Source organism: Herpailurus yagouaroundi, unplaced genomic scaffold, assembly GCF_014898765.1.
Source record: "Herpailurus yagouaroundi ecotype Mexico unplaced genomic scaffold, PumYag 187, whole genome shotgun sequence".
Classification (NCBI taxonomy): Eukaryota; Metazoa; Chordata; class Mammalia; order Carnivora; family Felidae; genus Herpailurus; species Herpailurus yagouaroundi.
The window spans coordinates 870,657-882,337 of record NW_024412418.1 but is presented as its reverse complement, the minus strand read 5'-3'; the positions used below and the strand labels follow the sequence as shown (position 1 = coordinate 882,337).

Below are 11,681 nucleotides of genomic sequence, written 5' to 3'. Positions count from 1 at the left end.
TAAAGGCAGAGGCCTCACGGGGCCCCGCTAAGCCCTTGGGCACTGGTCCCCTAAGAAGGCATCTTGGGTCTGGGGCCTTCCTCCACGCCATCTGTCACTGTATTCACTGGGTGCAAAAGCTCTTTACGGTCCAAGCTGCAGACGCCAACTCTGAAAAGGCGACAGGAAGTTACTAGAAGGATATGGGGGAGGGGCGCCCACAGAATCAGGGGAGCCAGGGGTACTGGCCTTCCAGAAGAATCTAGTCAGCGCCCTGCCAACACCTTCCACCCAGGCCTCCCGTCCTCCCCTGCCCAGGGCCCAGAGTCCTGTGAGAGCCCAGTGGCCAAGCCCAGCTCTCTGATCTGCCCCCAAACACGCTGGGGATCCAGAACCAGGGGCACGCGGTCACCTTCCTACACTTGGCAGGGGGGGAGGGGTTCCTCAAAAGGGACCGGAGAGCCTTCTTTGGGAGGGCTGTCGGGGAGCAGGAATTCCTGTCTCTTCAGAGGTCCTTCGAGCTGGACTCGGAACCAAATTGACATGAGCCCGATCAACGGGAGAAAACCAAACGTAATCGGCATCCATACGGGGCATCCACGCAGACATGGAAATCCCAAACATGGACCACACGAGGTCTCTGTGTCATTCTGAACTCAGGAGAAGGGGTAGGGCTCTGGGACTTCAAGGGAAGGAACGCACTTGCACTTCGCGGGGTGACAAAAAGAGCAGATGTTTGGGAATCGGGTGTTTGCCCCGCCGTACAGATGGGTCGCTCAGATAACATTTATCTCTGGCAAGAACACTTATTCTGGAAAGACCTCCAATTTAGATTCTTCCATGTAGTGGGGGGAGGGGGGGGGGCAAAAGCTTCTCTGGAGCCCTCAGAGTCTGATGGCCTTCAGCTCAAAATAGCCCGCAAGCCAAAGTGCCCGTCTTGGGGCAGCCCGCCCCCAGTCCCTCCAGGGCGACCAGCACCTTTCGCGATAAAAGCTCTTGACTCTCTAGCTTGGCCACCGTGCACGGCCTCAACACAACCATGGCCTGCTTAAAACCCACCCAACCCCTCCCTCCCCCCCCCCACCAAAGGAGCTGCGTTGAAGTATAAAAATCTTTTTAGAAACCTCGTTTTCCAAGTGGTGGCGGGCTTGGGTGGTGCACTCCAAAAAAGATCTACCTGTTCGGTTGGACCGTCGAGTAGGAACGCTCTCGGCCTCAGAGACGCCCCCGGGGTGGGGGGGGGGAGTGTGAGTGTGCAACCCGGCTCAAGCACACCCTCCTCGAGCGGAGTCCGGGAGACTGAGGCCCCGGAGGAAAGCTCACCGTGAGTATGGGGCACTTGGGTGGCTCAGTCGGTTGAGCGTCCGACTTCAGCTCAGGTCACGATCTCACAGTTTGTGAGTTCGAGCCCCGCGTCGGGCTCTGGGCTGATGGCTCAGACCCTGGAGCCTGCTTCCGATTCTGTGTCTCCCTCTCTCTCTGCCCCTCCCCCATTCATGCTCTGTCTCTCTCTGTCTCAAAAATAAATAAACATTAAAAAAAAAATTAAAAAAAAAAAAAAAAAAAAAAGAAAGCTCACCGTGAGTAACCAGGAACAAGTCTAGCTCTGAGGTTGACGTGCCTCTAGGATCTGGGAGTACAGAACGGGACTAACGTGATGGCCGAGCGGACCTTTCGAGTGGCCTGGCCCCAGCTAACTCAGCCAAGGGCCCTGCTCACTGAAGCCAGGAATCGCTTTGAGGCTCCAAATTTGACACTCAGGGTGTGTCCTTGGGCAGCTGGCTCTGCCGCCAGGGGAGGCCCACTGCAGTGGGTGGGCGGGGAAGGTGCCTGGTGATTTCACCCGGCAGATGCAGGGCGGGGAGAGGCGTGGCGAGCGTCTGCGAGATCTAAGGTGTGGAGGGCCTGCGGGGAAGGCAGGGCCAGGAGCAGCAGGGGCACCCGTGCCCCGGATGACCAGCTGAAGCATCTCTCCATCAAGCCCTTCCTCAGAAAATGGTGCCGCCTCCCTGCCGCGACTCTGGGACCAAGGCCAAGCCAGGGACCAGATTGTGCTGCCAGAGTGAGATTTTTGGCCTCTTCCTACAAAGCCAAGTTGTCTTCTAGCCCTCCCTGGTGTCCTGTGTCCCTAGTCCTGGACATCTGCAAGGCAGGGCCAGAGTTCAGAAGGTGGGGGGGGGGGGAAGGCCCTAAAACTTTGAGGCCCAGGGATTCTCAACGTGGGCTTAGATCCCCCGAGCTTTTTTCAGGAGTGTGACTCTGGAAGGCGGACGGCTTCGGACACCACAAAGGCATCACACAGCGGAGGAGCCCCTGTGGGCGGTCAGAGCCGGGAGCGGGTCCTGCCCCCGCACCCCCGGGCTAGGCGACCTGGTCCCCGGCCCACCCATCGTGCAGTCTCCCTCCCCTGCTTCAGATCTGGGGCTCCAAGCGCTGTTGAAAGGACCCAACGAGCTCATGCAGGTCACTTGGCCCTGCTGAATATCCAATGCTGGCGATGCACAGCATCCCTGCGTGGTGTCCACAGGCAGCCCGTCCTTGGCACTTTGCAGGGAAGGAAAAGCAGAAGGGCTGACTTGAGGGCCCATTGGAAGCCTGGTCTCCTGACTCCCCCGGAGCCGCCCTCACTGCTGAAAGCGGGAGGTGCCCTCCCAACCCTCGTGATAAAAAGCCCGCTGAGCTCAAGGCGGAGAGGGAGCAGGCTGGGCGCTGGCTGAAGACCACTCGGTACGCAGCCAGTTTCGTGCCCCACCGCCCCTCTATCCGTTTAGAACCTGGAAGGGAAGACGTGGCCCCGCCCGGGGGTCTTGGCCAGGCCGACAGCAGGTAGGCCCTGTCCCCCAAGCGGGCGGCAGGAATGCGACGCCAGGCTCCGTAGGCTGAGCTCCGCACGCCCCCTGGTGGGAGCCTGTGGCCTCGCATGGCCCAAGCTCTGGCCCAGGAAGAGGCAAAAACGTAGGCCCCCAGCGTGAAAGAAAACACCGAAGGATGGGATGAGCACTGGGTGTGGTATGGAAACCAATTTGACAATAAATTTCATATTTAAAAAAAAAGAAAGAAAACCAGAGAGTAGGAGAGAAAAGGGGAAGGTCGTCAGAGCCTAGCCCCAGGGCAAAGGCGCAGGGGAGGGCAGCAGCTCGAGAGAGGACAGCCAGATAGATGAGGCTTTGTGGACGGGAATCAAAGAGGCCTCTCAGCAGAGCGTGATCCTGAAGGGATTCCACACCCGCCCCAGGCAGCCACATCTTCACCTCGCAAACCCACTGGACGAGCCACAGCACAACTTGTAACTCATCGAAGTTTATTATGGCCATTAATTACACAAACACACCGGCGATCGGTCATCCAGTTCAGAAGCACTCGAACCAGTAGAGTCCATTAGTGATTTCTCTTGATAAATAACTTATGAGAAGCAAGAACAATTGGCGAGGACCCAACAGCAAATGGAGCATCTCGTCGCGAACACCCACCGATGGTGCGTGGGCCGGGGAGGGGGGCAGGCACCGGAAAGTCGAGTTTCCTCGTTGGCCCCCAGCACCCCAGGCCCACCAGACGCTGGGTACTCAAGTAGTGGACATTTCAAGGCACATATGACTTCCTGGCCGATAGCAGCTCCAGAGTCTGCCCTCGAGACCTGGATCCCATCTGGAACAACCAAGGTAAAGCTCCGCTCACCACACCCCTTTGGTCTATTGTCTCTGTTATCACCGAACACGCTCAACATCCCCGGCGTGCCCGGGGTGGAGGCTGCAGGCGGCTCGAGTCCCAATCCCTGCCCTTTACATTCTGACGACAAGAGGGAAGCAGAGGAGCGGACTCTGACACGGTGGCGGTCACGGTGTCTGAGGAAGCACCACTTGGGAAGTCGCTGTTAGGGCATCCTTTAATGTGTGTCTCAGGAGGGGTGCCGGGGTGGGGAGTTACACGAGGGAGCCAGAGGCAGCAGACGGAGGGAGGGGCTGCTGCGGATGAGATTCAAGGCACTAAAGGAGCGGATGGATGGGGCGGGCCTCAGCAGTCAACCGGAAGTGGAGGGCCCCAGAGAAGAGAGGGCGGCCGCTCCATTCCTAAAGGAGTCCGGTGCGACACCATCTCCTGGGCCGGAGCTGGCCCCTCCCCTCCAGATTCTGCCTCAGATTCTGGGGTCCACCTTCACAGCCCCCCGCTTTCTCGCTGCTCTGGCTCTGCTGCCGTCATTCAAACCAGCACACGGGACAAGCTTATCTGACATCAACCTATCGGAGTTCAATTATGGCTTTATGTGATTCAAAAATCAGTGTTTCTCCTTACTGTTCCCTCCCCCGATCCCACTCTAGCTCCAGGCCATCCTCGAATGGACCAGACGGACGCAGAGTCGCATCCCTTGCTGTGGGCACCAGGTTGAATGTGCCAGATCCCAGGAGAGAGGCAGGGGATGAGCGGGGGCCGGAGACCCCCTCGTCACGGAGATAATTGCATTGGGTTCCGGTGTCCGTGAGTGCAAGCACAAGTGCGTGCCCGCGAGCACACGCTCCGGCCCACTCACACGGACACCCACGGGGGAGGCACCGAGCTCCCCGCCTGGCTAGCACCAGAAAAGCTGAAGCCAGTCACCGAAAGGAGGCGCTCCCCTCCCCCAGGAGGCCACTAAGTGCCGTGACCGTCTGGTGCGGCCAAGCCAGTCACGCTGCCGGCGCCTTTCCAGGCCTGCGCGCTCCCGACCAGGTCCCCCCCGAGGCTCCCACGTGCTGACACAAGTCCACAAGGAGGACCCAAGTCCACTTGCAGTTTAACCTCGAATCTCAGTGGTGGGCGGGCCAAAGGTTGCGGTACACGTAGAAGCAGGGAAGGGCCGAGGGCCAGGACTGTGTCTAATACCCGGGCCAGGAGGGCCCCTGAGGTGCTGGAAACCCATAGGGAGGGGCAGGCCCAGGAGGGTAGGGCGGCTGGGGGATGCCTGAGGGCTGGGGCTGGCCTGGGAAGATGGGGAGCTGGGGCTGTGTTGGGTAAGGAGGTTTTCCTCCAGTCGAGAGGTAAGGGGCCTGTTGAGGATAGCCAGGACTGGGGGCCCGGCTCCCCGCCAAGGGGTAACCGGGGCCAGAGGCACCAGTGGGGGCCGCGGGATAGCCTGGCCGGGGGGGCGTGCTCCTTTGTGGGGACCAGGGGCAGCCCGCGGCAGCCCGGGGTCCCGGCTGGGCTGACGGGTAAGGGGGGCCCAGAGGCCCACTGTAAGAAAAGGAGGGCTGGGACACCACAGGGAAGGGGGCCGGCTGGAGCGCGCCTTGGGCGGTGGGGCCCACGGGCACGCCAGGAGACGGGCTGTAGGGCAAAGGGTAGGGAGGCAGGGCCGCCGGTGGCGGGGGCGGCTCTTCGGCCACAGGGGGTGTCGCCGGGGGGGCCGGGCGAGGTGGGGGCGGGGGGCGCGGAGGAGGGGCGTCACCAGCCGGCTCCTGGGAAACTCTGGGCTTCCTCATCACATCCTGAAGCTTCTCCACGCGCACCCTGCGCAGGTGAGACAGCATCCTCATGGAGGAGAAGTTCTCCAGAAACGTTTCCAAGGGCACCTCGCCCTCCAGGAACTTCTCGGCCATGGCCTAGAAGAGATAAGGTCTGGTGACGAAGGGCCTGCCTGGGATCAAGGCCACCCGTGTTCCCCGGCTGCGGCCCCCCCACCTCAGCGCACTGCAGCCACCCCCTCTCTTCTCTGGCCCCCGTTTGGGAATTTCTCCTCGCGGCCCTCATCACTGCCGACACAGGCTACCTGCGCTCGCTGGTGTATTCCGTCCCCCTCGCCAGGGTGTCAGCCCCTGGAGGGCAGGGACTACTGTGGCCATTGCTGTCCCCTGCCCCTGGCGCTGTGCCAGGCTCGCAGTGGCTGCCGCCCGTATGTGATAAATAAATGCATGGACACCAGCTACTCGGTTCCTACTGCAGGCGGGCCCCGGGGCTGGGAGGACCTGGTAGCTTCCGGCACCCAGAGCACGGAGAACTGGAGGGAGCCAGTCTGCCCGCAGACGGAAGAGACGGCCAGAGGGAAGCAGAACAGAGAGGCCAGGCCGCCGGGGAGGGGCCGGGGGCCTGGCTTCAGTCCTCGGGGCCTCCTGCTGCGCCACCTTGTACCCAGGTCTGCCAGCTGCCCTGTGGCCCGGCCGGCAGCTGCCCTTCCGGCTCCCGCCAGCGGGACCAGGCTCCTGTTCACCCCATCCACCGGGACCGATGGCGTCATTCATCTGTGCCACCGTCTGAAGCCCCCTGTCCCGACTCTACAGGCACCCAGTGCTCGTTCCGAGGGCTCCTGCTCCAGGGGCCGACGCTACCACCGGAAGAGGGGGTGACGACGGCCATCTTACCTCAGACTCTTCTTCAATCTTCATGCCTTCGATCTGCAGAAGGTCTAACAAGGTCTCTGGCTTCAGTGCTGAAGCAAACTTCTCTGGAAGGGAGGGCAGAAAGATCAACATTCTGAAAGCGCCTCTTGATCCGGTGCTGGAGGCTAAGGTTTGGGCGAAGACCTTCGGAGTGACCCCTGTGTGTTCCGAGGTCCGGCCGCTGCCCTGGGGTCTGCTGTGGAGCCCCCGGTGGCCCAGTTCCCTGAGGTCACCTTCCTAGGCAGAGAGGAGCTCTATCCACCGAGCCCAGCCCAGACCTTGGCTAGCCGGCCTCCCCAGTGCCACCCGATGCCAGCAGGAAGCAAAGATGCACCGGCGAGCCCCAAGCCTGCTCGGCCTCACTCTCTGAGCATCCGGCTTCTTCACTGTCCAGACCAGGACAGCCCCTCCCACCTCGCAGATGGCAGATCCCGGGACGCGGAGAGCCCGGGGCAGCCCTGGAAACCGGAAGCTGGGCTGGTGGCGTTGTGAGCAACAGCACGGAATGCAGGCTGTCTGGATCCAGCCCAAATCTGGCCACGTAACCCTGGCCATGTCCCTGACTCTCTCTGAGCCTCATTCTTCTCATGTTTGAAACAAGAACAGTGGTACCTCCACTTACAGGCTGTTGTGAGAAAACGTACGGAAAGCACTTAGCACGGGGGCTGGGGACACGGTCGTCCTCACTGCTGGCCCTTTCCTGTCCGGGGGCAAGGACGGGGACCTATTCCAGCAGCTCCCAGGCCGCCCCTACCCAGCTTCGCCTTCTGCTCCTGGCACCGCTCCACGAGCTTCCGCAGCTCCTGGTACTTGTCCGAGAGGTTCGAGCGGCTGATCTCCAGGGGACCTTGAAACTCTAGGTTCCGCTCGGCCAGGCTGCGGTTGGTGGCCAGAGCCATCTCTCGTTCCAGCTGCAGGTCCTGGACCTAAGGGAACAGGATGTGGACCGGGAGAACCCTCCCCACCACCACCACTCACCACCGCGGCAGGCTGGACCGGGGGCTTCTGGGACGCATCGCCCACCGCGGCAGAAGTGGGTGATGCCCCCGACTGGAGTCCGATAGACCCGGGTTCGGACCCCGAGCAAAGCACTGTGACCCAGGCACCTCATCCCACACCCTCTGTGGTGGATCCGTGCGGAAAACGCACTGACGGTCGGCAGCTTTGCCCACGGCCACAGGGGGAGCGGGAACCAGGCCCACCAAGGGCCGCGGACGCCTCCAGGAAGCAGGGGGACCAATTAATAGGAACAAGTCAGAGGCTTTCTAGGAGGGAAGGGACCAAACCCTCAAACCACTTCTCCCCAAGCTTCGGAGGCAAGAGGCCCACCGTGAGGTGCGCTAAGGTGGCCAAAGCCAGACCACAGGCCGGACGTGCATGAGGCCCCAAAACAGTCACCCTGAGGGATGAGAAAGGCAGGGCCAGACCGTGACGCTGACTCAGGAGAAACTTGCCCTCGCCTCCGAGGCCACAGGCATGCCCTGCAGAGAAGCTGTGCAGATGAGCGGGCAGAGGGGGCCCCCAAGAACTGGAGTGGAGTCTCACAGCCAGCAGAAGGCTCCCACCAACACGGGCGACCTGTGGCCACCTGAAGCCAGCCTTTGCCCCCCGACGTCGCCCCCTGAGAGCACCTCCCCAAGCCAAGCAGCGCTCTGGCCCTCAGCCAGGTCCCTTGCTGCCACTAGCGGCTGAGGCGACAGCCACAGGAACCCTTCCCGGACCTGCTCTGACCCAAAGCTCCCTCCACGTGCCAGGGAGTCCCCTTTACCGAGAGGAGGGTGGAGGCTCAGACCCACCACCCCTGAGACAGTGACACGTGGCACCAAAGAGAGCGCTCAGCACCCAGCAGAGGGCTCAGGGCACAGCTCGGCAAAGGGCGGCTTCCATACAGGGGCCACCCTGGTCAGCACGCGATGGGCCGGCTCGTCCTCCACCAGGCCGTGGGGACCTGGGAAGAGGGGGCTTCCGGGAAGCCTGCCCTCCTGCTGATCCCCAGCCACAGGGCCTCGAGATCCGAGCTCAGGGGCAGGACTGCAGCCTGCTTTTCATGCTCCAGACGGGGAAGAGGGATGTCACATCCGCCTCCCCTCCACAGTGCAGCCACTGGGGCCCAGGGATCATGGGCCTGGCTGTGGTCTCTCTGGTCTCCCTATGACAGCAAGCTGCCTCCACATCTGGGCCGTCTATATTTGCTGCCACTAACACTCTTTTGAATCACTGGGTAAGCTCCAGAGCAGGAGGCCTGAAGCCCTCTGCTCAGCTGCCCCTTACATAGAACGTCTGGCCCTCATGTGTCCACTGCCTTTTCCCTGGGTCTTGACCAACAAATATACCTAAGCTGTATCATTCTGCCCTACGCCTTGCCCTATGCATTTCTGCCCCCTCTCCCACAGCCTCCCCCAAATCTTTCTCCACTGGGGGGGTCACTATGAAGCCCGCCAGCTGTCACTTAGAAGAGGTCAATACCACAGTTCCGGAACCCCCGTCAAAAGAGCTCACCAGCCTGCCGCGACCCCACCATTCACTGCCCTGTGTGGACACAGGCCCCCTGCTACCTAGCTCTCTTTTCTCCAAGCAGTGTCCACATCCCCAAGTGAACCAGCTCCTCTCTGCACAGCCACATGGCGACGAGGACGTGTAAAATTGTGTTTTATACGGACCGTGGTGGAAACCTCGTCCAAGGGCTTTTGCAAGCCTGAGGAGCCTGCCCTGCTTCACTTCCCCTTGATCCCAGAAAGCTTTCCCCGCGGAGGATTCAAATCGATCGGTCAGGCTGGCGGCACGCCACAAAATTCGCGTTGCCTGCAGCCCAAGACGTTGTGCGGCCATTTTCTGCACTTCGGCGTAGATTCTATCAGCCTGCTCAGCTTGGATGTCAAGTAGTGATGCTTCTGTGAAGGCTCGCTTCTGCCAAGTTTCACATGCCATTCACAGCTGGCCTTGGGATTCCTATAACCTGTGCTCACGGCAGAGTCAGGGAGCACTTTGCGCCCGGGGCGCCTGGGTGGCTCAGTCGGTTGAGCATCTGACTCCTGACTGTGGCTCAGGTCATGATCCCAGGGTCGTGGGATGGGAGCCCCACATCGGGATCCTCACTGAGCACAGAGCCTGCTTAGGACTCGCTCACTCTCTCTCTCTCTCTCTCTCTGCCCCTCCCCTGCTCGAACACACTCTCTCTGTGTCTCTAAAATTAAAAAAACAAACAGACAAAAAACCCTGTTCTATGCCCAACACTATGCAGGTGAGGCAGACCCCGGCAGAGTCACGGCCTAACTGACCACAGAGGCAGGCCTGCAGCTTAACGGACACAGGCTTTGCTTTCTGTCCTCGCGGAGCGAGCTCAAGGCACCAGGATGTGCCACGGAGCGCCCCCACCTCTCTTCAGACCCTGCCCCCTACTGCGTCCCTGCCCCCTCTTCGATCCCTACCCCCGGCAAAGATTGCTCGTCCGGGTAGAGGGGCAGGTCGCGGGGCAGGCAGCGAGAGCACAGGCGAGGAAGGGCAAGGGAATACAGCCTCGCTACGCACCCCTACAGAAAGCAGGAAGAAGCGAGGCGGGGTGGCTTCCCTTCTGTCGAGAACAGGTTGTGAACCCCCAGGAAAGACACACCATGCCGGTTCATCAGTGAAAATAAAAATATATTCCAAGCGCCCATCAGACGAGCTCGGCATCGCTTGTGCTTGGGTCTCCGCCTGGCGTTAGGGGCAGCGGAAGGGGCTTCCAGGGCAGTGGGCAGGCTGGCGCCGCTCAGGGCAGGACCGTGGTATACCCAGCTCTCGGCCACGTCCAGCCTCCTGACCTCACAGGGGGAGTCACGGTTGAGGACACAGGAGGGCAGGAAAGCCTTTATAAAGTGTAAAGCTCTACACGTCTGCAAGGGTGATTTTATTCCCAGGGGGACTGCGGAGAGCGGAGCTGGTTAGGCGCCCTTTGGTAGAGGAAACAGGACTGCACAGGAGATGAGCCCAAGAAGGGCTCCTCCGGAGACGCAGGGCCACACAAGGCCCCTGGGGAAAGGCGGCTACAGAACAGTAGCAGTACCTTTAGAAACCTCCAGATTCAGGCTGGAACAACAACGTGGGGACTCCTGGGGCAGGTGAGTCCCCCCGAGTTCACATGGGGGCCCTGGACGCCCTAGCACCGCCCCCTAGAACTCCCAGGGGGCCCGGGAACTGGATCCCGATCTCAGGGGCTCCTCCGCCTTGATCCAAATCAGGACGAAGGCCACAGAAAAGGGAGGAGAATATGGCCCAAACTCCCACCAGGCCGGCGTCCTGAAGCAGGGCCTCAGTCCCACCTGCTGGCCTTCCTTCTTCCTTGGGCCCCAGGACAGCTTTGCTCTACCTCAGGGGACTCCAGGGCCAGCCGGTCAATGGCCTCCGGGTCGTTCTGCATTTCCTCCAGCTCCTCCAAGGTCTTGTCTTTTAGTGTCTCCATCCTCCCTGTGAACACAGAGCGAAGCGAGAGACAAACCACGGTTTTCCGACGATGCTTCCAGCACATTCCGGCCACCCTGCCATCCCCTGTCCCCGGGGATACCAGGAAGCCACTCCTTCTCCCAAACCATGAGCAACAGGTATGTGAAAGCACTGGGCAGCCAGAGGCAAAACTGGGATTCCTTACGGTGCGGGATGAAACTACCCAAGGTGCACACGGGACAGGGCAGGACAGGACGGGTGGCCAGGGACAGAGACTATGTTGGCCCCAGGCCGCCTGTGAGCCCCGATGCCAGCATGACCTCCGCTAAGTGTCTATTTCTGTCTGAACCAGAAACACACCCAAACCTTCACACACAGGGGCTCTGCGGCCTCAGCATCACAGGCTCAAGGGCATCGCAGCTAGTTTTATCTAGTGCACCGACAACCTTGGGCTTCCCTCAAGTATTCTCTGCAACTGCAGTCCCCTCCACGTGCCACAGAAACGGACCGTCACATGCAGGTCTCCTTGGAGAAGAATGACCACAAAAAATAATCAAATTGGCCCCTAGGGCAATCGGAAGGCAAAGGACGCTGACCGACCCACAAAGAACATCTGCTTGGACGGGAGAGCCGGTTTTAGCAACCCTCCCCCTCTGTCACTCTGCCCAGAGGGACATCGATTGTCTGTGTGACAGAGGGGTCACGGCCAAGCCCCGAGAGGGAGCCCCGGGGACCTGGAGAAGGCAGCACAGACACCCCCAGCACACTCTTCCTTTCTGCTGACAGGATTCCCCTGCTGTCTTTTCCAGAAGCACATTTTATAGCTTCGATGTAGATTTTTCTCATTATGAAAGTGATGTTAGTTTTCAAAAGATTCCAGGTTCGAAAGATAGCAAGACCTGGAGGCCCCCAATCCTCCCGGGTACTGTGCTCAGC

General features: G+C 60.6%; 1 protein-coding gene across 6 annotated transcripts in view; it reads right to left on the bottom strand.

Moving 5' to 3' along the window:
- Positions 1 to 3,260: 3,260 nt before the first annotated feature.
- VPS37C (VPS37C subunit of ESCRT-I) overlaps positions 3,261 to 11,681 on the bottom strand; it is a 37,638-nt gene continuing 29,217 nt past the window's right edge. For 3 of the 6 annotated variants that reach the window (XM_040494990.1, XM_040494986.1, XM_040494989.1), the window contains exons 2-5: positions 10,672 to 10,769; positions 7,081 to 7,252; positions 6,309 to 6,391; positions 3,261 to 5,552 (exon numbers count right to left, since the gene is read on the bottom strand). In XM_040494990.1, coding sequence (XP_040350924.1) covers positions 4,830 to 5,552; positions 6,309 to 6,391; positions 7,081 to 7,252; positions 10,672 to 10,764 — 1,071 coding nt within the window. In that variant the 5' untranslated portion in view covers positions 10,765 to 10,769 and the 3' untranslated portion in view covers positions 3,261 to 4,829. Of the gene's footprint in view, positions 5,553 to 6,308; positions 6,392 to 7,080; positions 7,253 to 7,349; positions 9,400 to 10,624; positions 10,770 to 11,681 lie in introns of those variants that run through there. The other 3 variants (XM_040494991.1, XM_040494992.1, XM_040494988.1) reach the window with 3 other exon arrangements.